The sequence below is a fragment of the Narcine bancroftii genome, chromosome 10 (assembly GCF_036971445.1).
Source record: "Narcine bancroftii isolate sNarBan1 chromosome 10, sNarBan1.hap1, whole genome shotgun sequence".
NCBI classification, from domain to species: Eukaryota; Metazoa; Chordata; class Chondrichthyes; order Torpediniformes; family Narcinidae; genus Narcine; species Narcine bancroftii.
In genome coordinates, this window is record NC_091478.1 from 31116081 (window position 1) to 31143225 (window position 27145).

The window sequence follows — 27145 nt, forward strand, 5'->3', positions numbered from 1 at the left end:
TTTGTTGTAACCAAAGCTTTGCAAAGTTAATGTCACAAAATTCAATGTTTGGTATGCAGTTCCTTTGATTTTGGAATAGATATTATACTAACTTCTTTCACAGGATCTTGTGTGTCTGAAATTCTTCCTTTCAATTAAATTGATGTTATTGTGTTTTGAAATTAACTGCAGCTAAAATTGTGAGATGTGTGGATCTAACTTAGAGCCACACCATTGGATAATAGTGAGGGATCCTTAGCCAGTAGATGAGAAGCATCATTATTCTCTTTCCACAATATGTATTCAGTCAGCCCCATCCTCCTTGCATCACATGTCTGCCCTCTAGTGGTTTCCTCTGTCATGTTAGCTCATTAATTTCAAAGCATGAATAGCAATAATACCATTTACCTCCACCTTTCATTGCCTTTAAGAATGCTGTAGTTAGTAATAGATTGTTTATTTATGAAAGTGCTCTCATTACTCATATTCGCTAAATGGAATTTTCTCACTGCACTCTTTGCTTAAAATTCTCTTTAATAATGATGTTTTCCACACCTTTTGTAATTTGTTCAAATATTTTCCTCTTGATTCTGAGTTGTTTTTGTCTGATTGAACAGTCAGGATTTTGGAACTAAAGCTCATATTTTTATAATTTTTTATTGTAACCTTTTGACTAATTGTGGGGAAAATGCTCTTGGGAAACAAAAATTGTACGACTTATGAATTTCTCAAGGTTTTAGGAAATATATTTTTATTCACCAACCCAGATCTCTCAAGCTAGAAATTTCTGGGTATTGCTTGTGAGTTAGAAATATTTCTACCTATAAGTAACTGTAATAAGCTTTGCTGTGCGTCTACTTTTATTGCTGCTGGCATACCTTTTTCAATCACATTCCTCATACAAAGATGCATATATTATTTTGGTGCCTTGCCATTCCTTTGATTAAGCACTTGCTTGTGTATCTCAACCAGGCTCCACTGGAACTTATCCTTCTTGGTTAAAATATAGGCTAGCCCTTATCCTAGCTTAACATACAAAGTTAGAATTAGGGTTCGCACTGCCAGAAGCTTTTCCAAGTCATTTCGATGAAATGGCTGCAAGGGAAATTTAGCTGGATAAGGACTAGACCACACCCCCCCCCCCCCCCCCCACACACCCCCACCCTATGATTTATTGATTTTGTCTTGAGAAACCTCATGGATGAGGCAGAAAGGTGCTGGGTAGTCTGGGTAAACATAGAAGCCCTATAATTTTCAATAGTTATGCTGATGATACCTTGTAAGTCAGACAAGTAGGAAATCACTTTGCACAGAACTAATGGATGATCCCTGAGAGCATTACTTTCGTAATCCTCATTTATCCAATTTTTTTAATAAAAATTCTGATAAATGAGGATATCCCAAACAAATCAGAAATCCCCATTTATCCAATTTTTTTTTCAGAGCTGAACTGACCAGGGACCTCTGACTGCCGGCAGCAGCAGCGGACCTTGGGCTGCTGGTGGCAGCAGTAGATTTAGGCCTCCTGGTGGCAGTGTGGACCTCAATCTTCTGGGCAGGAACAAGAACCTCAGACTCCCAGCATGAGCAGGGTCTCGGTGGGGAGGTGTCAGTGTCCGGCAGTGGCCATCATTATTTTGCTGAAAATTAAAAATTATTTTGATGCTTAAAAAGCCTTCCCTTGCTGTTTGTTGTATAAACACAGTTACAAGTGATTTGCTGTTGCTACTGGGCTGTTTTTTTTTAAAATTACCAGTGCTCCTAAAAAAGGTTTATCTGAAATAGGTCTGGTCCTGGGCATTTTGGATAATCGGAGTTGTACTGTATTTCCAGGAACATGCAATGTTTTAAATCAGCATCCTTTATATTGCAGAATGGTAATAAATTGAAAGTACCAATTTAGTGATAAAGCAGGCATAGAAACGCTGAAAGGATTTGACAGATCAGGCAGCATCTATAAAGAGAAATCCACAATCAACATTTCCAGTTAAGGCCCTTTATCAACGTGGGAAATGACCACCTGCCTGACCTGCTGAATCCCTCCAGCATATGCAATTTTTATCTATTTAATGATTTGCTGTGGTACAGAAGATCACATGACCTCTCCAACAGGAAACAGGCCAGAAGTCACCTCACCTGCCAATCAAGGATTAGATCCATCCACAGGTGAAGCCACCACACAATTGGTACTCCAGGTCATATGGGCACATCCCAGCTGACTGCAGTATTTTGAGGTGTTGAGTGTGAAAAAACAAGCTCAAACTATGAACGCTTTAATGAGCTTAAAACTTGCACACAAAGTTCAGTATCCCTTCTGGCTCCATGTGCTCTAGTGCCTACACAAGAGCCAGTGTGAGCCTTTATATGAGGATGGTGATTGGCAGAGAATAGGTGGAGCCAGCCTCCCAGGTTACCTCCCTGCAGATACAATGGGTTGCCCCCTGCAGGAGACAGATAGGAAGGTGCAGGCAGCCACAGACAGTCTGGTGGTTGTATCACCACAAGAATAAAGCTCACAAAGTGGACCAACTCTTTCTCTTGTTCTTTCAAGACAATCCCTGAGCTCAACATCAGGTTACAAGCCATGGCTGATGCTGGAGAACCAATTGTGACCTGTATGCCAGTATAGGGTGGAGCTATTTTGGCATACATCCGGGAGAGATTACTGCGTTTCACCTAATTTATTTGTAACTAGATTAGAATTCCTGTCTTGTGTTAATTAGTGTACTGTGCAACATGCTGACTTATTGTAGAGGGGATGGTGGGTATTATTTGTGTAACATTAGCATCACAATCGGGAGTTGCAATTATCTTTAACTAGTATCTGATGTGTATGATTTGTGTATTATGATTTTGTATGTATATGCGTGCTCCCAATTGCGAATTCCCCTGCACATAAATAAAGATCATAGTTTACTATAAACATGTGTCCAGGATTTGTTACTTCTTGAATCCTTTGAACCTATTCTCACCATCACATATACATATTGGCTTCAATAACTTTATACTCGAGTATAAAGAATAACATGAAGCATGATTTCTTAGAAACCTTCACAAAATTGCATACATTTCATACCTGGCAATACACTTCCTCTTTGGTATGTTGTATGCTCCTATTACATTAATAAGTAGCTTAATATCTCCATCAGACAAGGTCTGGGCAGGTATTTTCTTTCTCTCCTTACGCAGAGGTTTCAATGTTTTTCGAGGTGCAATAACGTCAAACAAGGCTAGACTTATTTTGCTTTGAAACAATAACCAATAAACAATAAGTTAAGCAATTCAATTCCAATAAATAAAAGAATATGTGATTTTTTTTGTTGATTATTATTTCCTTAAAATAAAATATTATCATTAAGAAATAGATTTATTATGAACAAACATAATGGGTTCCTTCTTTGCAAATCTTTTGGAAGATTTATGATGAGAGGGTGTACAAAATTGACAAGATATATCATTCATTATTTTTCCAAACACCTAAAGTAGGTTTTTATTTTTCAATCATTAGGCCTAAAGAGATTCACTGTAAGCATGTGTTCAAAATAATAATTTTAAAAATAAATAGATACTCTATTGCTCTAGAATTGCCACAATTTTTGCAGCAAACATGACTTGAGTAAAAGCAAATGCTTAACAAATTGGTAAATAGAAGTAGTGAACCCTAAAATTCCTTACTGAATCCCAGGCACAGGAGTGGACTGAAAAGACAATAGATTTCTGCCTATTTTCCATTGTTTTAACCAAGAAAATGCAGACTTTTTTAAAAAAAAACTAAAACTATTAATTCATGTACATCCACAAATTAAAGGAAACACCTAAAATAGCCATGTTAAAATATACAATTCTGCATTTTATCTAATAGCAAGAAATTGAGAAATCATAAAATATAAACTATAGCAATCTGCTTCTTTGGAACCTTCAAGACAATCCCTGAGCTCAACATCAGGTTACAGTATGCAGGGAAGGGCAATGGGCAACTATACAGTCTAATGAGTGCATGAGTGCCCAATGCCAGTGGTTCCCAACCTTTTTCTTTCCACTCATATATGACTTTAAATATTTCTGATGCCATAGATGCTTTATGATTAGTAAGGGATTGCTTAAAGTGGGATGTGGGTGGAAATAAAAAGTTTGAAAACCTTAATCGTACCTCATTGACTCATTATATGCATGGTTTCATAACTCCAAAGGAAATGGCCCAATGACAATTTTTCTCAAGCAAAATATTTCAGTAACAATTGGGTCTAGAGCAGTGATTCCCAACCTTCCCTTCCCATTCACATCCCACCTAAAGCAATCCCTTCCTAATCACAGAGCACCAATCACAGGGATTACTTAAAGTGGGATGTGAGTGGAAAAAATAAGGATGAGAACCATTGCCTTATGCAGTAGATATGCATTATCCAATGGTGATAAGAGTGATGATTATGGGCTGCAGATAAAAAGATCTTTTTAAAAAAACAAAAAAGAAAGTACTGTATAAATATAAGATCAGATGTTCATCAGTGCCCTTCCTGACTCCATGTTAGAATCCATGCCCAAATGGTTCCCTCCTTCTTTAGGCTGCACTCTTGTAGTCATGCCTTCAAAAACAAAATGGTGGTGCTGCCAGAGCTGCTGTAATGGCAGCACTGACGCTGGTGTGGACCCGGGAGATTTAGATTTAATTTCAGATTTATTGTCAGAGCATATACATGACATCACATACAACTGAGATGCTTTTTCCTGCGTGTGAGGCAAAAAAAAACTGCACAACATACACATGTAAACAAATAAAGAAATGCAAACAAAATGATTGATTTTATTTATTCTTTTGGTATTGCAGAAAAATAAGAGTCCTTAAATGAGTCCCTGATTGAGTTTATTGATGAGAAGTCTGGCGGTGCAAGTCTTGTGGCACCTATACCTCCTTCCTGATGGCGTTCCCTGTAGATGTTCTCAATGGTGGGGAGGGTTTTGCCTGTGATGTCCTGGGCTATGTCCTCTACCTTTTGGAGGGCTTTATGCTCAGCGGTTTGGTATCCCATACTAGACCATGTTGCAGTTGGTCAGCACACTTTCCAGCACACAAATGTAGAAATTTTCCAGGGTTTCTGATGCCATACCAAAACTCCAGAGGAAGTAGAGATCCAGATGTGCTTTCTTCATGATCTCATTAGGGTGTTGGATTCAGGAAAGATCCTCCAAAATAGTGATTCCCAAGAACTTAAATTTGCACATCTTCTCCTCCTCTGATCCCTCAATGATCACTGGATCGTATAACTCTAGTTGGGAGCAGTGACACAGCACATCTCCACAGGGCTCTACCACCCAATCCAACTACTGATGACTCAGTATAAGCTTTAAACAATTTGTTAAAGGAGCAGACGGTTTTTATTTAAAATCCTGTGACCGTGGGTCTGGGACCAAGATGTTCAGCAGTGGTCTCCAGGGGTTACAAACAACTGGGAAGCAGAGGATTGGCACAGTGTACCAGTAATGAGAAGAATGCCCCCTTGTTTGAGAAGAAGCAGAGGATATGACCCTAGGGGACAGTGACTCTGACAGCAGACCAGTGAGGGGCTCTGTGGCTGTAGAACACCCTGGCAGCAGGTTCTTTGGTAACTCAAGGTGAGTCAAAGGACTCACATCAGGCTGCAGACTGCTGGCGACTGACTTGAGACTGGCTGAAGAGGTATAAGGTATTGAAATTTGGATGCAAGAGAATATCAAAGGCACTGAAGGCTTCCTGATCATGTAGGAGGTTTGTATCTGCAACTCAAGTTGCTGATGGTTTAGACTGAAATCTGTGTGGCTGTAGAGGCTGTGGGAGTGCTGGAGAAAAATCCATGGACACTCATTGACTCTGATGGGACTCTTTTTGCTTCTCTTTCTCAGGCTGTAAAGGGTGCTGGTAAATTTCTGCTGATGGTGAATCTTTGACTGTCTTTCGACAGACTAAAGGCAATTTTGTGTACTGTAATATTACATCTGTTTTATTACATAAAATCTTGAACTAAAATTGACAAAAGTTTCATCGCAATTCTTATCTCAAGATGCTGTAGGGAAAAGATATCAATGATGAATTTCAAAAAGAAATCCTGAAGCATTTTAGACCAACAGAAATCTATGGATTCAACACAATCTCCAAATTTGCTGATGACATCACTATTGTTGACTGAATAATGTGAATTGATGAGACACAATATAGGATAGAAATCAAGAATCTGATGCATGATTCCAGAACAACAATTTTGCTCTCAACATCAGCAGAACCAAGGAGTTTATGGTAGTCCTTAGGAAAGTTCAAGTTGAAGTTTATTGTCATTCGATTGAACATGTACCAATTGACAAAATAATAGTTTTCAGTCCTTGGTGCAAAAACATGTAAACACACATATAGACATAATACACATACAGAAAAACAGTGCATATGAAGTACATACTGTATACACATAAGTAAAAATTAAATAAATATTTTAAAATAAATAGGAGAGTCTCGGAGGGTTTGTATGAGCACATCATTCATTCAGCATTTTCACTGCCCTTGGGAAGAAACTGTTACTCAGCCCTGGCTGGAAGATGATACAACCAAAAATGAAATTTGCATCAATCAAGTTGTCTTAGATGATATTTTTATGTTCTCTTTACACATTTTCTTTTTATGAAGCAGGGTATTAATCATACAACTCTGGTCTAGGTAGTGGGGAAATAGATAGTATATATTATAATAAAATATTTTGTATCATTTTTTAATTCAATATTCACAAGTGATTAATGATATGGGTATCAATTACAATAGTTTTGTATAATGTGATTCATTAGGTCTTCCATATACATTATGTGTTTACATGTTTTATTATTATAAAATCAATAAAATGATTGAAAAATAAAGAATTACAAAATAAGCATAATATGTAAGATGTTTGGGAGCAACTCTGTTCCACAATGTAATAGCAAAATTGAATTTTATCAAGAACCAGCTAATGTTCAAGGATGGATAGAATTAAATTTTAAAAATATCTTGCAAAGGAACTAAAACAGAATTAACCTCCTGTGGAAACAAATGGGAGTGAATGTGTGCATGTATTCCATAGGTCAAAGCTGCAAAAGATACAGAATATAGAGGTCATGTTAGAGAATGGCCATGATTAGTGCTTTTGGTTACATGATGATTGTAGTTTCTTTATTTCTCACATTTCATTGGTAGTGCTTGGTCATTCTTAATAATCTTTTTATAGGAGTTCTGAGGTGTGCTTTTCTGTGAGTCCTGACACGTTTGAACTGCATGAGAAGGCTTAGGATGAACTCGCAGAATATGTGAGAGAAACTAATTATTCTGCTCTTGCTAGTTTCTTTCATTCTTTCCATCAATTGCTCCTCTCCCTTCTTTGTCTCCTTTCCCTTTGTCTGAAAGAAAGTGTTGTCACCAATGATGTAATGTTCCAAAACGCAAACTCTCATGCATTTTTTTGGTGTGGATAGCAAGTGCTTGCAGCTTATTGGCCTGCTATAAATATGACCCAAGTACCAGTAATGGTTATGGCTTTGCAATTACCACAGAATATAATCATCCCTAATGCTATTAGAACATTAAATTCAGCTAAAATGAATTGAGCTAATATTCTAAATTTAGCAAGTACATTATTAAGCTTACCTTATAGTACTGATATCTTCACATTCAACAACAATATCTTGTAATGTAAAATGATGCTTGACCCTTAAAAGGTTTTTCATCACAGAAGCTTTCACCTTCCAGGCAACATATTAAATAATCATAACAAAATATGTTTTAATGGAAATGTTTTCTAAGATCAAAAAAGCAAATTTAGTATTTCCAGTGACAGTTTCAACACCATACTGTGCAAATTTAAGGCTAGACTTTGCTAAAATGATTCATTCATGCAAATAAATATCATTCTAATAAACAATAACAAATACACAAAAATGCTGTTGGAAATCAACAGATCTAGATTTCAGATTTATTGTCAGAGTATATACATGACATCACATACAATCCTGAGATTCCTTTTTACTGCAGGCGTGGCAGAATTACCACTAATTGGTAATGCAAAAAAAGGGTACATATCATAAACATGTAAACAAATAAAAGAATTATAAATAGATAATGAATGTCAACAAACTGACTGTGCAATACAGAGAGAACAAAAGAAAATCAATAAAGTGCACATGGAAGAGCCCTTAAATGAGTCTCCGGTTGAGGAGTCTGATAGTAGAGGGGAAGGAGCTGTTCCTGAAACTGGTGGTGCAGGTCTTGTAGCACCTATACCTCTTACCTGACGGTAGCAGCAAGAACAGAGCATATGCTGGGTGGTGTGGGCCTTTGATGCATTCCCTGTAGATGTACTCAATAGTGGGGAGAGTTTTGCCTCTCCACCTCTGATCCCCCAATGATTGTATATCTCTGGCTTTCCTTTCCTGAAGTCAACAATCAGCTCCTTAGTTTTGGTGACATTGAGTGCAAGGTTGGTGTTGGTGACCCATTCAGCCACATTTTCAATCTCCATCCTGTATGCTGACTCATCCCCTTCCTTTATACAACCTACTACCATGGCATCGTTGAAAAAATTTGTAGGTGATGTTACCGAGCTATACAGTTGTATAGAGCAGGGGGCTAAGAACACAGTCCTGTGATGCTCTGCTGATGATGAAGATTGTGGGGGAGAAGTTCGCAGCATTTGCTTGGCAAAATTTTACTTAAATGGAAGGATGCTGCCCCACCTACTCATGATCAGTGGTTACGTGACATCATGTCTTGTTTGAATATGGAAAAGATTTATTATTCAATTAATAATTCAGATATAAGATTTCAGAAGTTATGGGAGTTATTCACAATTCACTATCTTACTTTTTAATTTAATTTCAATGTAATTAAATTGTCTTGTATCTTTTCCATGTTCTTTTTATTTACCTCTTTTTCTACCTTTGTTGCCTGTGAAGTGGAGGACATCTTAGTGGATCTGGATAGTAATCTCCCATAAGACATGCTTAAGGCGGCTATTCTGTGGCTTACTCAGTCATTTAGGGAGACTTGTATTGCCCAATTACTAGCTGATGACAGCCTAGGCAATAGGCAACCGTAACAGATATTGAGGAGGTGGCGCAGGCTAGCTGGAACAGACTCTTCCGAAGGTGATTATTGGAAACAGGTTCCTTCGATGTTTACATCGTCATGTTCAAGAGCATTTGGTGGGTGTCTTTCTAATGTCCACCTTCAATCAGTTGGTAAATCATGCTGACCTCCTTACGTCTATGACCTCTGCATTGAAGATAGAAGGATTGGCTCCTTCCCCTAGCCAACAGGAGCAAATCGAACTGGAACAACTGCTTACTGCGCCTTGATCAATCGAAGCTTCTCAATCAAACATAGCACCAGTACCATATCAATCAAAGATAACTCAGTTGAAGAAGCAAATGACTACACAGGTCCAGGCTTGGGCACGCAGTGAAATTCCTTCCGTAGGCCTGGTTGGAATCATGGTGGTCAAGGACGTGGTGAGATAATGGACGGTGTATTTGTTGAAAGCAACAAAGATTTGGTGCTGCTGTCTGGTCCTGACAGCCACCTTGTGACTTCTACAAATGGCAGCTGGGAAACAACCAGGCCAGGCAGTAGAGGCAACTGCCATCTTTTCCTCAAAGACCGTCTTTCGGGTGTTCAATTTCTTGTCACATTTTTTCTGTTAGTAGATTTTAAAAATTGGTGCTCTGTGGACCGTAGTTCTTTTATTCAAGTGAGCTGCATCAGTCATCCCTCTAATGTCATCAGCTGCCTGATGAGCCTTCAACCTGGCTCCTGTCCTTTCTCAAGTATTTCCCTCACCTAGTAACCACATCATATGGTCACACAGACGTTAAACATACAGTAACCCACCATATTGAGACTTGGGGTCTTCTGGAAGTAGCATGGTTTTGTAGATTAATCCCAGACAGTCTTAAAATCATGAAATTAGAATTTGACCACGTGCAAGAGTTGGGCAGATCTGACAGCTGCTGGGCCTCACTGTTGCATATAATTCCAAAACAATCTCCTGGGGATTGGCAGTCTTGAGGTGATTATCATGCTCTGAACAATTCTACCATGCCTGACTGGTACAACATCCCTAATTTACAAGACTTTTCACCAAACTTCCATGGGAAACATGTATTTGCAAAAATAGATTTAATACGTGCTTCCAGTTGAGCCTTCTGAAATGTCGCAAAGACAGCAGTAATTATCTCTTTCAGCACCCATTTCTGCGAATGCCATTCAGTCTACAGAATGCAAACATTCCAATGGTTTATGGTTCACGTACTCACCGGCCTTGATTTTGCATTTGTTTACATCGACGAAATTCTGGTCGCAAGTGTAGATGATGAGGGCTCAAGTGCTACCTTATCTCATTGTTTCAGAGGCTTGATAAATTTGGCTTTGTGATCAATGCTAGTAAATGCATTTTTGGTGCTGCCGTTCTTATATTTTTGGGACATAGAGTTACGTAACATGGTATTTTGCCCAATAAATCAAAAGTATGAGAGATTAGAGAATTACTGACATTTGGCCAGTTGCAATGTTTTTTAGGCATAATGAATTTTTATCACTGATTCCCTGCCAAATGCTTAAGCATCTTTGTTACCTTTTACTGAACTACGAAAAGGATCCAATAAGTCCATGTCCAAAGGACCATTAACTTTGGGGGATGATGCTGTGCATGCTTTTAACGATGTGAAGTCTGTGCTTGCGAATGCCACGGTGCTTATACATCAAATGCCAATGCCTTGCTCTCTCTTACCACAGATGCATCTGTCAGTGCTATGGGAGCAGTGTTAGAACCACAAGTACGTGGGCAATTGAAAACTCTGGCTTTTTCTTTCAGCCAAGTTGTCACCGCCTTGAGGCAAAGTATAGTGTTTTTGGTTGAGAACTCTTGGCCTTCTATCTTGCAGTAAAAAAAATTCAGCTTTTTATTGTAAGGTTGTCCTTTCACCATTTATACAGACTACCAACCTCTTACACATACTGTGAGTGCAAGCACACATCTCTACTCGCCCAGAGATTCAGCACTTGGACTTCATCTTACAATTTTCATCGGACATACAGCACATCCAATTAAAAGGCAAATGTTGTGGCCAATGCCCTGTCCAGGCACAACATTGATGCCTTACATACAACTACTGGCATAGATTTCACTGCCATGGCTTTTGCACAGCACATTGATCCTAATTTTCATCGAATATCGCCAGATCAATTCTGGTCTCCTTCTTTAAGATGTGACCCTGGATGAATTGAGTGAAAAGTTAGTCTGTGATTTTTTTCACAGTAAGGCCTAAGCCTTTTGTGCTGGTGGCTATGAGGTGGGAGACATTTGAGTCTCTTAACAATCTATCATATCTGGTAGAAAGCATCAATCAAACTAGTTATGGAACGTTTTACCTGTCCTCATGTTAAATGGGATGTTGGATTATGGGCAAGGACCTGCTTGCCATGTCTACACCCTAAAGTCCCTAGACACAAAATCCCAAATGGGGGATTTTGTTGTTCTGGATTCCCGTTTCCAGCACGTGCACCTTGAATTGGTAGGCCCACTTCTGCCAACTCAAGGATATACTTATCTGCTCATGTGTAAAGACCAGACTACCAGGTGGCAGGAAGCCATTCCTATCACTGACATCTCTATGGAGACAGTCACGAGGGCTTTTATAGATTCCATCTTTTGGTGTTCCAGTCACTATTACAATGGATCGAGGGTCTCAGTTTGAGTCGGCGCTGTTCCAAGCTCTCACTGATCTTCTGGGCACTACCCGCATTCGCAATACAGCTTACCATTCGCAGGCAAGTGGCCTCATTAAAAGTTTCCATTGACAATTGAAAGCAGCATTAACAGCAGGTGGTGATGCATCTATGTGGAGCGAACGTTGCCCATTGTTCTCCTTAGAGTGCATACTCCTGCTAAGGCAGATCTTGGATGTTCAGTGGCAGACCTATTATATATATGGCACTATATATATGGCAAATTTGTGAATCTGAGTCTAAGCACAACACTATGATCCAGCCAGTTATGTTGATTGTCTTCAGGAAAACAAGTGCTTATTCCAACCTACTCCTACGCAGCAGGTGTCACCTGCAGTGTATGTGCTGAATGATTTACAATGCTGTACTCGTGTTCCTCTGGCGTGAGCTGTTCATAGCCCTCTAGACTGCTTCATAGTAGGACAGTTCCAATCAGTTGCCTCCTTGCCTGGCTTGGAGAGTGGGGAGGTAGCTGTTGTGGTTACATACTTACTTTCGTTAGGAGGAGGAGAGTCAGGATCACCCATGTGGAAGTGAGCCAATGAGAAAGTCAGAGGAGTTTGGCTGGGTGGTGTTTGGGCAGTTGAAGAATGCAATGTTATTTCTAGTGAATAATAAAAGTAAGTTGACTTCATGGTATGTTGAAAGAAACGAGTGAGTTAATTCTTTACAGGTACTCCCTGACTTGCATATACGACCAAATTTTTTTTAAAAAGATAAAAATATGTTGTATTTGACAGGGATGCAAGCCATGCAAGAGCCAAAATGTGCGTACTTGTTAGTCAGCAACCCAGGGTCTATAGGCAGGGTGCAGCTATCTTGATTCCTGTGTGCATGCGTGAGTCTTTGATTGGTGCATGTGCGGTGGGTTCACATATTAGAATTCAGTTGGTGAACATGAGAGTTAAGGGTACACTTAATTCAATATTGTCAGGGTGCTGACTAATAAGGTAAGCATGGACCAGACTGTGCAAAGATTTGCCAAGGATAATCAATAAATTCAAGAAGGTTTAAGTTGTTATTGACAAATCTAAGGATATTTTAAAAATTGATTAAAAATTTGCTTTAAGACTTTGGTACTCAACGTGTGTGGGCAAAATTCTGAATTATTTCCATTTCGAGATACGACCGATATTTCTGTCCCAATTACAGTCTTAAATTGGGGAGTACCTGTATTTATTTGTAAGCTGTGGTAAATCATTGATGTTACATGGTTATCTAATCTTAATGACACCTAAATCATCTGAAGTAATCAGCTCTCTAGATTAACATGAACCTGTGTGAAAACAACCAAGATTCTTGAAGAAGACAATATTTATCTTTTAATTTTGACTGGTCTCTTTATGTTGCCAGGCAAGGGAAGCTCAAGGGAATGCAATAAGTAAAGGCTGAGTCCAACAAGAAATTGGAAATAGGAGCAGGAGTAAGCTATCCGGCCAGTCAAGCCTGCTCCGAAACAGTGGCACAGATTAATTAGAGTAACACTGGCATTCATTGGCCAAATTGTCAGGATCAAAGCTTGCAAATGTTATCTTTGTTACTTTGATAAGTATATTTTATTTTCCACATTTTTCTACCTTCTCGAGATATTGAAGTCCCATCATTCTTTGTTCTGTCAGTGAATCTTCTCCCATAATTATAAAAATACCATCCATTCGACTTTCAAGTTCCTAGAAAATATTAAAATAATTACTGCTTTATAAAATATAAACCAAAATGTAAATAAATGCTCCCCTACCCACTACACACTTTGCAAAATCTTTACTTTCAGATATTTATCCAGATCTCTTTTGAACACAACTAAGTCTGCCTCCACTAATCATTGTGTACCAGATGTGAACTAGTCATTACATAGAAAGTTCTTTTCTCATGTCACTTTTTATTATTTTACCAATCACATTCATTTCAGTGAAGGGTTTTTGAACCTTATGCCAAAGAAACAGTTCATGTTTATCAAAATCTGTCAATATCCTTGGTGTATTTCCTGTTAGATACCTTGGCAACAATCAATAGCCCAGAAGAACAGCACTACTTTCTTCAGTCTATCCACATAACTATGCTCATCCCTTGAATAATTTTAATAGATCTTTTGTGCACCTTCTCCAAAGTGTACACATTTCCTAAAGTTTGGATTACCTAGGCATACTAACCCAGTTGTGACCAAACCAGTATCTTATAAGATTCATCACCATTTCTTTATATTTCTACTTATTTCGAAATATGTTTTGACCTAACCTGCCACTTCCAATGAACTATTAACAGATACAGTCATCTCTTCTTTTTTATTTATTTTTGTGATCTTGGCATCATTGTGAAGGCCAGCAATTATTGTCCAGCCCTTGCCCTTGTGAAGTTGATAGTGAACACCTTCTTGAATTGCTGAAGTGGTGTTGGTGATGGTGTTCCTAAAAGTGCTCTTTAGGTAGGGAGTTCCAGAGCTTAGACCCAAACATGATGAAGGACCAACATCATATTTCTAAAGCAGGATGGTGTGCCATATTGCAAGGAACCTCCAAATGGTGGTCTTTCATTGTGCCTGCTGCCCTTGTCTTTCGTGGTTGTACAGGTCACTGAATTCTATTGCTTTGTTCAAAATGCATTTTGCATATGATACACATTGCAGCCACTGTGTGACAGTGGTGAAGGGAATTAAAATGTAGGGTGGTTGGCAGGACACCAGTAAAGTGAGGTGCTTTTCCTGGATGGTGTCCAGCTTCCTGAAAATTGTAAGTGGTGCATTTATCAATTCAAGTCGAGAGTATCTATTCACATTTCTGACTTCTCAATAGCAGGGTGTCAGCAGATGAGATACTTGCTGCAGGATGTCCAGCCTCTGACCTGCTCTTATAGCCTTGGTATTTATGTAGCTGGTCCAGTTGAGTAATAGTGACCAGGAAATTACTGGGAATTAGTGATGGTAATCTCATTGATTGTGAAGGATCAGTGATTAAACTCTCTCTTATTGATGGTCATTGTTTGGCACTTTTATGGCTGCTTATCTGGCCTTTTCAAAAGTATCCTCTCCTTATTCTTGCTACCAAAAGTTAATACCACATTTCTCATCGTTAAACTTCATCTCTCACCTCTTGGTCCCTTCCATCTGTCTGTCTTTATCTTGTTCAAATTTATTATCTCCATCACAGCTCCTTACACATTTTTCACTTGGAGATTTCAAAACTGTGCCTTTAAACACAAATTCAAGTGGAAGCTCTAGCACCAATTCGGGGAGAGCTCCTCAGCATATTGCCCTCTAGTCCAACAGAAACACCAATTCAGGGAGAGCTCCTCAGCATATTGCCCTCCAGTCCAACAGAAACACCATATTCATTGCTGCGCGCTATTTTTTCTTAAGCATATTTTAGATCCATACACCTTTCATTTCATAGGGTCTTCAATCTTGATGATGCTATTATTCAGTATTACAACAAATGCCTTTGGAAATCAAGATGCATCACATTAACTATACTTCCCTCATCAACCCTCTATATTATTTCTTCAAAAAATTAAATCGTTCATTGAAAATATTTTACCTTCAATAAATCTAAATTGGATAATTAATCCAGACTTTTCCAAGAGATTTCTAATTGTTTCCCTTATTCCTAATTTACCAACATTAAACTGTGTGATCTGTACTTATCCTTTTTCGAATCAGGCTGTAAAAATTTGCAATTTACCAGCTTTCTAATCCTTGGGCATTGCTCCTTAATCTAAAGAGTGTCTCACCATCAAACCCACAGACAAGGGTGGTATTATTGTGGTCTGGTACACTGACCTCTACCTTGATGAGACCAAACAACAGCTCTGACACCTCCTCCGACCTACCCCTCCCACAGGACGGCTCATCAAGCCACTGACTCCATCACCATCGCTAACTTCATCACCTCTGGTCACCTCCCTCCCACGGCCACCAACCTCATTGTCTCCCTTCCCCATACTGCTTGTTTCTACCTTCTACCCAAGATATACAAACCCAACCATCTGGATAGACCCATTGTTTCTGCTTGCTCTTGTCCAACCAAATTAGTTTAATCTTACCTTGACTCTATCTTTTCTCCCCTTGTCTGATCCCTCCCCACCTACATCTGCCATACCTCACATGCCCTCCATCTCTTCAATGACTTCAGATTCCCTGAACTGGATGCCTCATGATGGACATACAATCCCTTAATACTTTCATTCCCCATACAGAAGGTCTTAAAGCACTCTGCTTCTTTCTGGACCAGAGACATGACCAGTCACCCTCTACCACCACTCTCCTCTCCCTGGTAGAACTTGTCCTCGCTCTAAACAACTTCTCCTTTAACTTGTCTCACTTCCTCCAAATCAAAGGAGTAGCCAAGGGTACCTGCACAGATCCCACCTATGCCTGCCTGTATGTGGGCTTTGTGAAGCAATCCATGCTGCAAGCCTACAAAGCCAAGACCCTCAACTCTTCCTCCAGTATATTGATGACTACATTAGGGCTGGCTCAGGCACTCGTGATGATCTTGAAAACTTTATTCACTTCACGACCAACTTCCACCCTGATCTCAAACTCAACTGGTCCATCTTCAACAACACTCTCCCCTTTCTGGATCTCTCTGTCTCCATCTCAGGAGACAAGCTTTCCACCAACATACTGTATATTACAAACCCACTAACTTCCACAACTACCTTGACAACACTTCCTCACTTCCTGCCCCCTGAAAGGATTCTATTCCTTTCTCTCAATTTCTTCATCTCCACCGCATCTGTTCCCAAGATGAAGTCTTTCAGAACAGATCTTTCGAAAGTATGCCTTCTTCCACAAATGTGGCTTCCTCTCCACTACCATCAACTCAGCCCTCAACTGCATCTCCTCCATTTCCAGCACATCTGCCCTGGCCCCCTCTACTCTCAGACACAACAAAGACAGAATCTACCTTGTCCTCACCTACCATCCAACACATTATCCTCTGGAATTTCTGGCACTTACAACAGGATCCCACTACAAGACACATCTTTCCTACTCCTCCCCTCTCTGCCATCCATAGGGACTGCTCCTTCCATGTCTCCCTCGTGTACCCATCCCTCCTCATCAATCACCCTCCCAGTACCTTTCCCTGTGGCCGCAGATGCTACACATGTGCCCACACCTCCTCCCTCACTACAGTCCAAGGCCCCAAACAGGCCTTTCAAGTGAACCAACACTTCATTTGTGTATCCACAGGATTGATTTACTGCAACTGATGCTCCCTTTGTGGCCTTCTCTACCCTGGGGAGACTGGTGCAGATTGGGAGGTCACTTCGCTGAGCACCTTTGCTCCATCCACACCAGTAACATAGCCCTTGGAGTAGCCAACCATTTCAGTTCTGTGTCACACTCCCATACTCACATGTCTGTCAATGGCCTTATATTCTATCCCACCAAGACCACCTGTAAATTGGAGGAACGCCACCTGATTTTCTGTCTGGGCACTCTCCAGCCAGATGGCATTAACAATGATTTTTCTAATTTCTACTAACCTACTCTACTCTTCCCCTCTCCCCTCCCCTTCCCCCTTCCAGCTCTCCTCCCCCAATCCCTCTCTATTCACCCAACCATCCCTCCTCCTGCTTGCTGCTGTCCCCTCCTTACCCTCTCCACCTATCACCTTCTGCCTTTGTGACAACGCCTCTTCCCCCCCACCCTCTTTTATTTGGATGTATTTTTCCATACCTTGATAAAAGGCCCAGCCTGAAACATCGATTAATTTTTACCTTTGCAATGTAAAGGACACTGTTTGACCTGCTGAGTTTCTCCAGCATTGTGTTTTTACAATTCAGAGGGCAGATGTGGATAGGTCAATGACTAGTGTCCACAGAAGACTTCATGAAGAGAAATATAGAGATAACAATGGAAGATGCAAACCACTAATTCGCCATTGAAATAGGATGGTCAGATTACAGTTTGCCAAGAAATATTTAAAAGAGCCTGCAGAATTCTGGAAAAAGGTCTTGTGGACAGAGGAGACCAAGATTAACCAGTATCAGAGTGATGGCAAGAACAAAGTGTGGAGGGGTAAAGGAACTGCCCAAGATTCACAACATACCACCTCATCTCCGAACATGATGGTGGGGGTGCTATGGCCTGGGTATGTACAGCTCCCACAGTTACTGGTGCACTTATCTTCATTGATGATGTCATTGCTGAGGGCAGTAGCAAAATGAATACTGAGGTGTATAGAAAAATTTATCTGCTCAAGTTTGAGCAAATGCCTTCAAACTCATTCGATGGAACTTAATCCTATAGCAAGACAATGATCCAAACATACTGATAAAGCAACAAAGGAGTTTTTCAAAGCTAAAAACTATAACATTCTTGAATGAGGAAGTCAGTCACCCGATCTAAATCCAATTGAACATACCTTCCATATACTGAAGAGAAAACTTAAGGGGAGAAGCCCCCAAAACAAGCAGGAGCAAACATAACTACTTTAATATACATACTATTGCTATATTCCAAATATTATGGCATCCTGAAATGAGGAGTCTATGCATAAAAAGTACAGTAATTTTTACATGGTCAAACCAAAATATATACAAATAACCTTGAATAAAATCTGGAATGTGCTCTTTAGTCACAGATCAATTATTTGATTACAAATTTTAAAACTGTGGAGCACAAGAGCAAATAAAGGAAAAAAGTGTCTTTGTCCCAAACATTATGGAGGGCACTGTACTTACAGTTCTCAAGGCAGGTCTAACTAGTTTTGAACAGCTATAGCATAATCTTTATCTCCTTGCATTTTATAAAGATCACCATATCAGCAATTTTTTTTATTATTTATCAAAATGCTCATGACAATGTTCGATTTACATGGATCTCCAAATCTTTTAGGATTAATGTTGCTTTTAATTTTCATGTTATATTTGAATCTACTTTTATCCATTTCTCCTTCATATTATTGAAAAACTTGGAACTTGTGATTAGAGCTTTTGTTATTTTCATTGTAATATTGTTAGTTAATAACTCCAACTCTCCTTTTCCTTCATATTTTGCACAATGTATTATATTATAAGCATTTTTCTGTCAATATATCACTTTTTTTAAAGACAATGAATTTACTTACATCAAAAATGTGTTCTGGTATCTCTCTTTCAAATGGTGGCACTTGTTTATAGCAACAATATTCAGGAACTCCGGAATTTCTATACATCAATAGACGAAAACGTCTTGACAGCTCCAATTTGTCCTCTGTTATAAAGTTGAACTCATCTTCCACTTGGTGTAATCTGAAGTATTTGGGGACTCTTTGACCATCTTCAGTTGCATACTATCAGAATGAACAAATATAATAAATTTCACCCTGGAACCTAATTTTGTTTCTCATAAAAATAACACTGTACCTGATAGTTATAGTGCATTCATAGCCTTCGATAATACTCAATATTTAAAAGAAATATATTGCCTAGAAATTCAATCACAGAGTGCTTTTTTTTTCTAAAGCATGTGATTGAAAATTAATTTACCTTGCTTCAACCAGTTCCAATCAACTTATACCTATTGTACAAACATGGAGTTAAACCAGTGGTTCTCAACCTTTTTCCTTCCATTCACATACTACTTTAAGTATTCTCTATGCCATAAGTGCTCTGTGATTACTAAGGGATTGCTTAAGGTGGTTTGTCGGTGGAAAGAAAAAGGTTGAAAACCACTGTTTAAATTGTACCTAATTGACTCGTTATGTGCACTATTTCCTAACTCCAAAGGAAATGGGACAATGACAATTTTTCTCAAGCAAAATATTTCAGTAACAATTAAATTGAGCAGTGATTCTCCACCTTCCCTTCCCACTCATGTACCACTTTAAACAATCCCTTACTAATCACAGAGCACCAATGCCATAGGGATTACTTAAAGTGGTATGTGAGTGGCAAGAAAAAGGTTGAGAACCACTGAGTTAAACAGAGAAGGCAATGCTGCACACAGCAACCTGCCCTTGAGCCCACCATCCATTTACACTAATCCAACTCTTCATCAACTCTCCCCAAGTTCCACTGCTCACCTATTCACTAAGGGCAGTTTACACTAGCCAATTAACCTACCAACTCACACGTATGAAATGTAGGAGGAATTCAGAGCACCTGGACAAAACCCATGTGGTCACATATGGTCTCCTCTAGAGGGAGTCAATGACAATGATGAATAGGATTTATAGAAAGACGCAGTATGCAGATTGAGTCTGTACCCACTACAAATTACCCATTACATTAATATCCTGAATTAATATATTTTTTCTCCCCACAATTTCCTCATCACCCCCCAAGATTCCACTACTCACCTACACAATAGAGACAATCCACAGCAGCCAATTAACCCACAAGCTCATATATTCTGGAGATGCAGGAGGAAATCAGAGCATCCAACAAAACCCTTTTGGTCCATGGAGAATTTGGTCAGGACTAAACAAGAGTCCTTGATGCAGTGAAGCTGGGGATCCTACTCACATCAAGCTGGGGAATCAGCATGAACCAGAAACTTAATTGAACCTATCCCTCCATTCCCAGTTCCTACCAGCCTCACACACCATAAGGTGAATCTGGCTTGAATTGACTTTCTGAAACCTGGTTTCATAAAAGAGGGGGCCACATTTTCAAGCAATGTAGATGAAGTTGTTAATTTGTGATCTAGTCCTTGTAAGTGAATTCAAAGTGGTGGAATATCAGCAAAAGTAAACTCAGTTCCTCTGCTTATGCAATTTTGCACACTTTTTAAGGTGCACTGGAATTTTTAGGCAATAATGGATAATATGTTTTGAAGTTATACAGAATTATTTTGGTTTGTTAAACAACTTTACACTAACCTTAATTACATGCATCAAATCTAAATTCTGAGGATCATTGGGATCAATACTGGCTTTTTTTGCCCACTTGGCAAGTTTCTGCAAATTATTTATCCGACGCATTCCAATTGAAGCAATAGCATCCGTGCTGAAATTAAATGAAAAAGAACAGCTAATCTGTCATATTTGCTTCATTTCTGGCAAGTATGATAAATTAACAGACTGCCCTGGGTATTCGTTTAAAACGATTTCAATTTTACAGCAGAGAGGTTTCATCTGTGTATTGGCTCCAGCAAAATTTGATAAAGAATTTGGAGCTGTATATCCATACCCCAGAGGTGTAATGACTTGTAAAATATTCAGGATCTATATAAACCATGTGCTTGTAAATTGCTGATTTTCTTGCAACTTAATTCTCTTGTTGACATTGTGTAATTTTGAGTGTTGATATATTCAACACAGCAGAGAAAACATTACATGACATGGCAGCATAATAAACATTATAAAGGTAAATTGTATACTATGGGCCAAAATGTGCTACTAAGTATTTCTAGGTCTGATGTAAGAGATTTTAAATAGTCAAAAATGACGTAAGTAATTAAAATATAAAAACTATTTTTTTACAAATCATTGATGTAAGTACATTAAAAGACCAAAAAAAACAACAATCCACTTGTCTTTCCTTAGATTTTCCACCAAGGTCAGTGACTCCATTAAAATGAAATGGGGCTATGCTCAATCGTGGGAACATAAAATGTATACCACCCTTGGTTCTTTTTTCAGAGCTTTGCTTGTGAACTCTGCTGAGTCAGAGTGGGTAGTCAGATCTGGCCCAATATTTCCAATCCAATTAGCTTTCAGTAAAGGCATTGATGCTTCTCGTCTAGTTTCTAATGATTATACCTTCCATTCCAACATTTCTGAGATTTCTTTTTCCTTATCCATTGATTCCCTTTCAGAGTCCTCAACCATGCTGGCTGCATTTCTTCTTTGCTCTTACCTACTCTCCTAACGGAGACAGGATAAAATTCAACTCGCCTTCCACCTCACAATTCTTCAATTCAGTCCTCTATATTTGTGCTACAAACAGTTATATTTTCCTCTCCTCCCTTTCCACCCACTTTCAACTTCCCTGCATACACTCATTTATTTATTTCAGCACCCACTTTCCCTCTCACTTTTCCTTGCATTCTCAGGGGATACAACCCTAAATTTCTACCTCTTCCTTTCCTATAATCAAAGAACCTCACAGATGAAGCAACCTTTCATCTGTGCTTCTTCCAATTTGGTGTAATGGATTTGGTGATAATAATTTGTTCTCTGCTACCTTGGAGAAACCAAATACAGGTCAGGTGAATGCTCTTCAGAAGTTCAACTGAGCTTCCAGTTGCCTGTCACTTTAATATTTCTACTCTAAACTCTCCCACTTTTGCTTCTTCCACTTTTCCAATAAAGTCTAATGTAAACTTGAAGAACATCATAATTTCCAACAATTAATTTAACAATTTCAAATAATCAAATATTTAAATTTGTATAATCTTTCCCAGGTATTTTTTTTGTTTTATGCTTCAGAGATTGCCTTGTTTTAAACTTCCTATCTCCAGAATTGTTTTTCTTATTTTGTCTTCCCTTCTCATTCAGTTCTTTCTTGTTTAAATTTCCTCCAAATAGAAATGTGATTAATAAACATCCTTCACCCTCCATCAGCCAGCACCACCTCCACTATCTTTCAATATCAGTCTCCAACCAATCACAGACATTCCCATTGTTCTCTCAACTTCTCTATCTGCTCTTCAGTTTAAAATGTTTTATTTCTAAATTTTCCTCATTCTGGTAAAATCTGGAAAATTAACTGTTTACTCCCTCTTCAGATGCCAGTGAGTATGCCCGGTAGTTTGGGGTTTTATTTCAGATCTTCAGCATTGGAAGTATTTTTCATTATCAAATATTTCTGTCTGGTTCAGAATCAATTTTTGTTTGTCAGCACTCCTATGAACTTCCCCAGACAGTTTGATAACAAATTAGCCATCAAAACATGTTTATGCAAGCATGCAAATATTCTGCTTGCTTACTTCTGTTAATATTTTATTCCCTCATTTCTGATATTTGTCCAATGCTTCATTATTACAACATATTATTACAATCTAACAATATTATTTCCTTTATTTACATTTATCAATAAAGGACCTTCAATAATTGAAGGAAATAGGACCTTAAAATATCTTTAAATATCAAATGGATAGAGTATTAATTTAATTGAAACCAAATATGGATTTATCAAATGACAGTTTTAGAAACAATCAGGGTGAAAAAGAATTAGAAACTAATTCAGTGAAACAGAGGCATTTGTATTTCACAAATGTTTTAAAATGTTAAAATTGCTCTCCATTTACATTCAAACCACAATTAGTTACCTTTCTTTATAGGTCTTTGGCTTTGGTGCAGGTGGTGCAAGTGCAGTGCCATTCTCACCTACTCCCCATGATATAGCATACAATAATTTTCCAGATGTCAGTAACAAATACTCTTCAGATTTCTTCTCATCTAAAAAAAATGGTGTATCTATACATAGAAAATAAGTCGATTGTCAGATTTAGCAAAGTATTAAACATAGATTCCCACAATAAGTATAACTGATTTATGACAATAACTTTTGCACAGATCATTCCTCAGATATCAGATCTTGAAATGCTTTCAACATTACAATCTGGTGAGAAAATTTGTCTGGAAGGAATGTTGCAAGATTGATCCTTGATGACCATACTTGTTTTCATGTATAAAATTTAAGAAAAAGAGACCTGAAGGAACAGTAATGATAGAGAGGCAAAGGAATTCAGGCATTCTTAACTAGTGAGCCTCAAATATAAAGGTATACTGCAAAGTGGAATATGTCCTGTTAAGCTCTGCCCGAAGGACATTGCCCTATAAAATTGCAAACATCCACTTTTTGTTATGTATTGTTTCATGTACAGAAAAGCAGGAATAGAAACATTCACAAGGTTTAATCAATCTGCCTACATCAATTAAGACACATAATAAGGTTATAAAAAGAGAAACATGGATCAGGTAGATTCAAGTTACAAACTCAAACTTCTGGCAGTCCTTAAAAGGAACTTATTTTTGTTAATTTGGAGTAAGAATACAAGTGCATGTGCCAGTAACCTTTATAAATATATTTCTCATTTTGTTAGTTAAAATTCACCGAATCTTCTCAATGGTCTAGGCTGAAGTATAATTCCAAGTAAGAAAGAGACTAAAGGAAATATTAGAAGCAAGTAAAATAAATAATAATTTGCTTTGTATTTCATAATGGATAAATTCATGAATTTACATCTCTGGTACTTCAATGCTTGGATTTGTACTTACTGCTTCCAACTCCTTCATGGTTAGTTAAAGTGATCTCATCACTACTGAATTCTATCTCTTCCAAAATAGCATTACTAGTAATCATAGTTACTTCAGGAATAGGAATGTACAGTTTTGCCAGCATGTTTATCTTTGTGTTTATTGATTCATAAATCTATAAAAGGGAAAAACATAAAATCAAGAGTAGATAATTTGACTTTGGTTTCTATTTGTGACGGGCCCAGAGGACTCCAAAACCTAGCAGCAATATAGTTACTTAAAGAAAAGTTACTTTTAATTTTCTTTAAACATAAAAAACAGGATCAAACTTTAACTTATTACTATAAAATTAACCTAACTTAACCCCCTTCTAATTCTAAATGCACGTGTATGTAATGGATGTGTAAGTTCAGAAAAGTTATTTGATTCACAGTTCAACCTCACTTCTCACTCCTCCAAGTTCACCAGTATCAGGCAATTCTTATACTGTGCACAGAATATAACATTTATGAATTTTCACCAGGCTTTGGTGCTTGAAAGGTAAATGGTTACCGCTCAGGAAGGTTCGTGTTGATTTTCAGAGAGATTGGTTATTCATTGTACACACACAAACTGATTCCTTCCAATCAGCCACTTCAGTGTCTTGCCAAAGGAATTTGCCCCATCAAGGTTTTGCAGATGATAACCTCTTTCTTTCAGGTCACCACAGAGTTCCTTTTCTGTTTCACTTATCTCAGGCAAAACATTATACAGCCAGCCATCTCTTCTTGTATGGACCACTATAGCTTTGAACAGGCTGAACTAAGAACTCACAACCCATCTTCAAAATTGGGTTTCAAACAAGCTTCCAAAAGCCACTGCAGAAAATCCACAGTCTCTCTCTCTCTCTCTTAACAAATTATAATGGATCTAAAATGGCATCATGACTATGCAGAAGTAGAAATTTCAGTGCAAATGTACAATATAATAAGTTATTATTAACTGAAGGTGTCAATGGCTGAAAATGGATGGAGAAGGCAACTGAACAATAGAAGTAATATCTGGGTTAATGAAATCTGAAATACAGAGAGAGAGAGAGAGAGAGAGGAGTGGGGGGGAAGAAGCTGAATTTTGGAAATGAGAGTTACAAAACTGACATGGCTAATTACAATCGACAATAATTTTTTCAAAAGGTTTGCTTCCTGTAAGAAAATTGGGGATTATGACAGGCAACTTCAAGCTGAACACAAAAATAGGAAGTTGGAGAAACATTAAATTAACTTTTACTGTATTCAGCATGTTTAAACACATAATGACGCTGACACATTGTGTTAGTTCGACTGACTTAAAAATGTTTTGCTGCTGATTTTCGTTTGTACTCAGCATCTGATGGCCCTCATATCGGTGTCTAACAATAGTCAACCAGAACAAGTGCAAATGCAGAAAATGAATTTTCAATAACCATTGTTTAGTACGCTTGATGCATGTTGTTTATCAGCTGGATGTCGTTTATGTCATGATAATGAATATGTATGAGATGTACCGGAAGTCACGTGGTATGAGGGAGAGATAAGAACACAAGCAGGGGAACAAAGGAAACGGGAAAATAAAGCCACTGAGAAGTTTACCTGATAAAACTTGTGTTTAATGTTTTATTAACTTCACATTTCGGGCCACAAATGTGACATTGGCGACGAGGATGAAAGAAGCTTGAAGAAAATTAAAGACTAAACAAGATTACAGAGGATTACAGACAACTTCAAGGTGATAAGAATTTTCTCTTTGTCTCAGTACTTTTGGGGCTAGAATATTTCCTCATGGCTGGTGCAGACGGTGACTTTCTAACACATAGTGGAATTGCTCATTTTGACCCAACGGGTGATGCAAGCACTGTAAGTGTGAAGTGGAAGGCATGGCTAGAAGAATTTGAATCCTACGCCGACAGTCGTGGCCTATTTCTAGATACCGGTACAGTTGAACAAAAAGCGCAGAGAAGGGCGTAACTTCTTTTCACGGCTGGACCCTCAGTTCGGGAAACATTTAAGACACTTTTGAATACTGGAAGAAAGGATGAGTACCAGAAAGCGGTAGATGCATTAAATGCACACTATGTAGTGACACCGAATGCTACATTTCAACGCCATTTGTTTCGGAGAACGAGACAAGAAGATGACCAGACAATTGCTCAGTACGTGACGAGACTACACCAGCTAGCTGTTGGATGCAATTACATGCCAGCTGATTTGGACAACCAATTATTGGATCAAGTCGTACAGCACTGCAGATCAGATAAACTCAGAAGACATCTACTGGAAAGAGGGAGTGAGTTGGAACTCACAGATGCTTTAACCATTGCTGCTGCATTAGAGGCTGTTGAAGGGCAATTTCATACCATGACCCTGAAAGACAACTCAAGCCAGCAAATTAAGAGGCTCTCACATCGCCATAATCAGCCAAGATATACGTTGACACAGGATGTGGAGTGTTATCAATGTGGATACCGAGGTCACTTTGGAAAAGACCCATATTGCCCGGCCAAAGGCAAAGTTTGCAGAAAGTGTGGAGGTAAGGACCACTTTGCAAAGAAGTACAAAAGCAAGTCCAATGCAGACCAGAAGAGGAAGAGTACAACTTCCAAAGGCAAAGCCTGGGGGAAAGGAAAGTATCCTGGAAAGAAAGATACCATTCGCCAGATAGACGGTGACAATGATGATACCCAGGAGGGACAGAGTTGTTACCAATTTACGTTGAATGAAGGACATCATGAGAAGGTCCCAGTGATCATTGGTGGAGTGACAGTTCAGGTCATTGTAGACTCAGGCAGTGACAGTAATGTGATTGATCGACATTTATGGGAGAAGTTGAAAAGGAAAAAGATTATCTGTACCTCAAAGAAGTGTTCCAAGAAACTGTATCCATACACAGCAACCAAGCCATTGCAGACCATTGGATGTTTTACTGCAACTGTTGAAGCTGGAGATAAGTACACCGAAGCAGAGTTTATGGTCATAGAAGAGAGGGGAGAACCATTGCTGAGTAGAAGCACAGCGCAAGACCTGGCAATACTTCATATTGGAGCTTGTGTCAATTCAATTCAGTCATACGAGGATATGAAGCAAGAATTCCCCGCAGTCTTCCAAGGAGTAGGAAAGCTGAAAGGTCGACAATTGAAGCTAGCGGTAGATGAAACGGTCAAACCCAAGGCACAACCAATGCGCCGAACTTCGTTTGGACTTCGTGGGAAAGTCGAAGCCAAAATTAAAGAATTGATCGAACAAGACATTATTGA

At 38.6% G+C, this 27145-nt stretch overlaps 1 protein-coding gene across 27 annotated transcripts in view; it reads right to left on the reverse strand.

Annotated features, from left to right (window-relative positions):
• The window catches only part of LOC138744384 (protein CC2D2B-like), a 127610-nt gene that overhangs the window by 45225 nt on the left and 55240 nt on the right, over nucleotides 1-27145 (reverse strand). For 26 of the 27 annotated variants that reach the window (XR_011345467.1, XR_011345466.1, XM_069900470.1 and 23 more), the window contains 7 exons: nucleotides 23899-24052; nucleotides 22947-23094; nucleotides 20554-20680; nucleotides 18820-19023; nucleotides 13327-13419; nucleotides 7616-7710; nucleotides 3056-3223 (listed from right to left, as the gene is read on the reverse strand). Coding sequence is in view for 25 of the 27 variants with exons in the window: in XM_069900470.1 (XP_069756571.1) it covers nucleotides 3056-3223; nucleotides 7616-7710; nucleotides 13327-13419; nucleotides 18820-19023; nucleotides 20554-20680; nucleotides 22947-23094; nucleotides 23899-24052 (989 nt within the window). In the remaining 2 variants the exon portion in view is untranslated. The remainder of the gene's footprint in view (nucleotides 1-3055; nucleotides 3224-7615; nucleotides 7711-13326; nucleotides 13420-18819; nucleotides 19024-20553; nucleotides 20681-22946; nucleotides 23095-23898; nucleotides 24053-27145) is intronic. The other variant, XM_069900468.1, reaches the window with a different exon arrangement.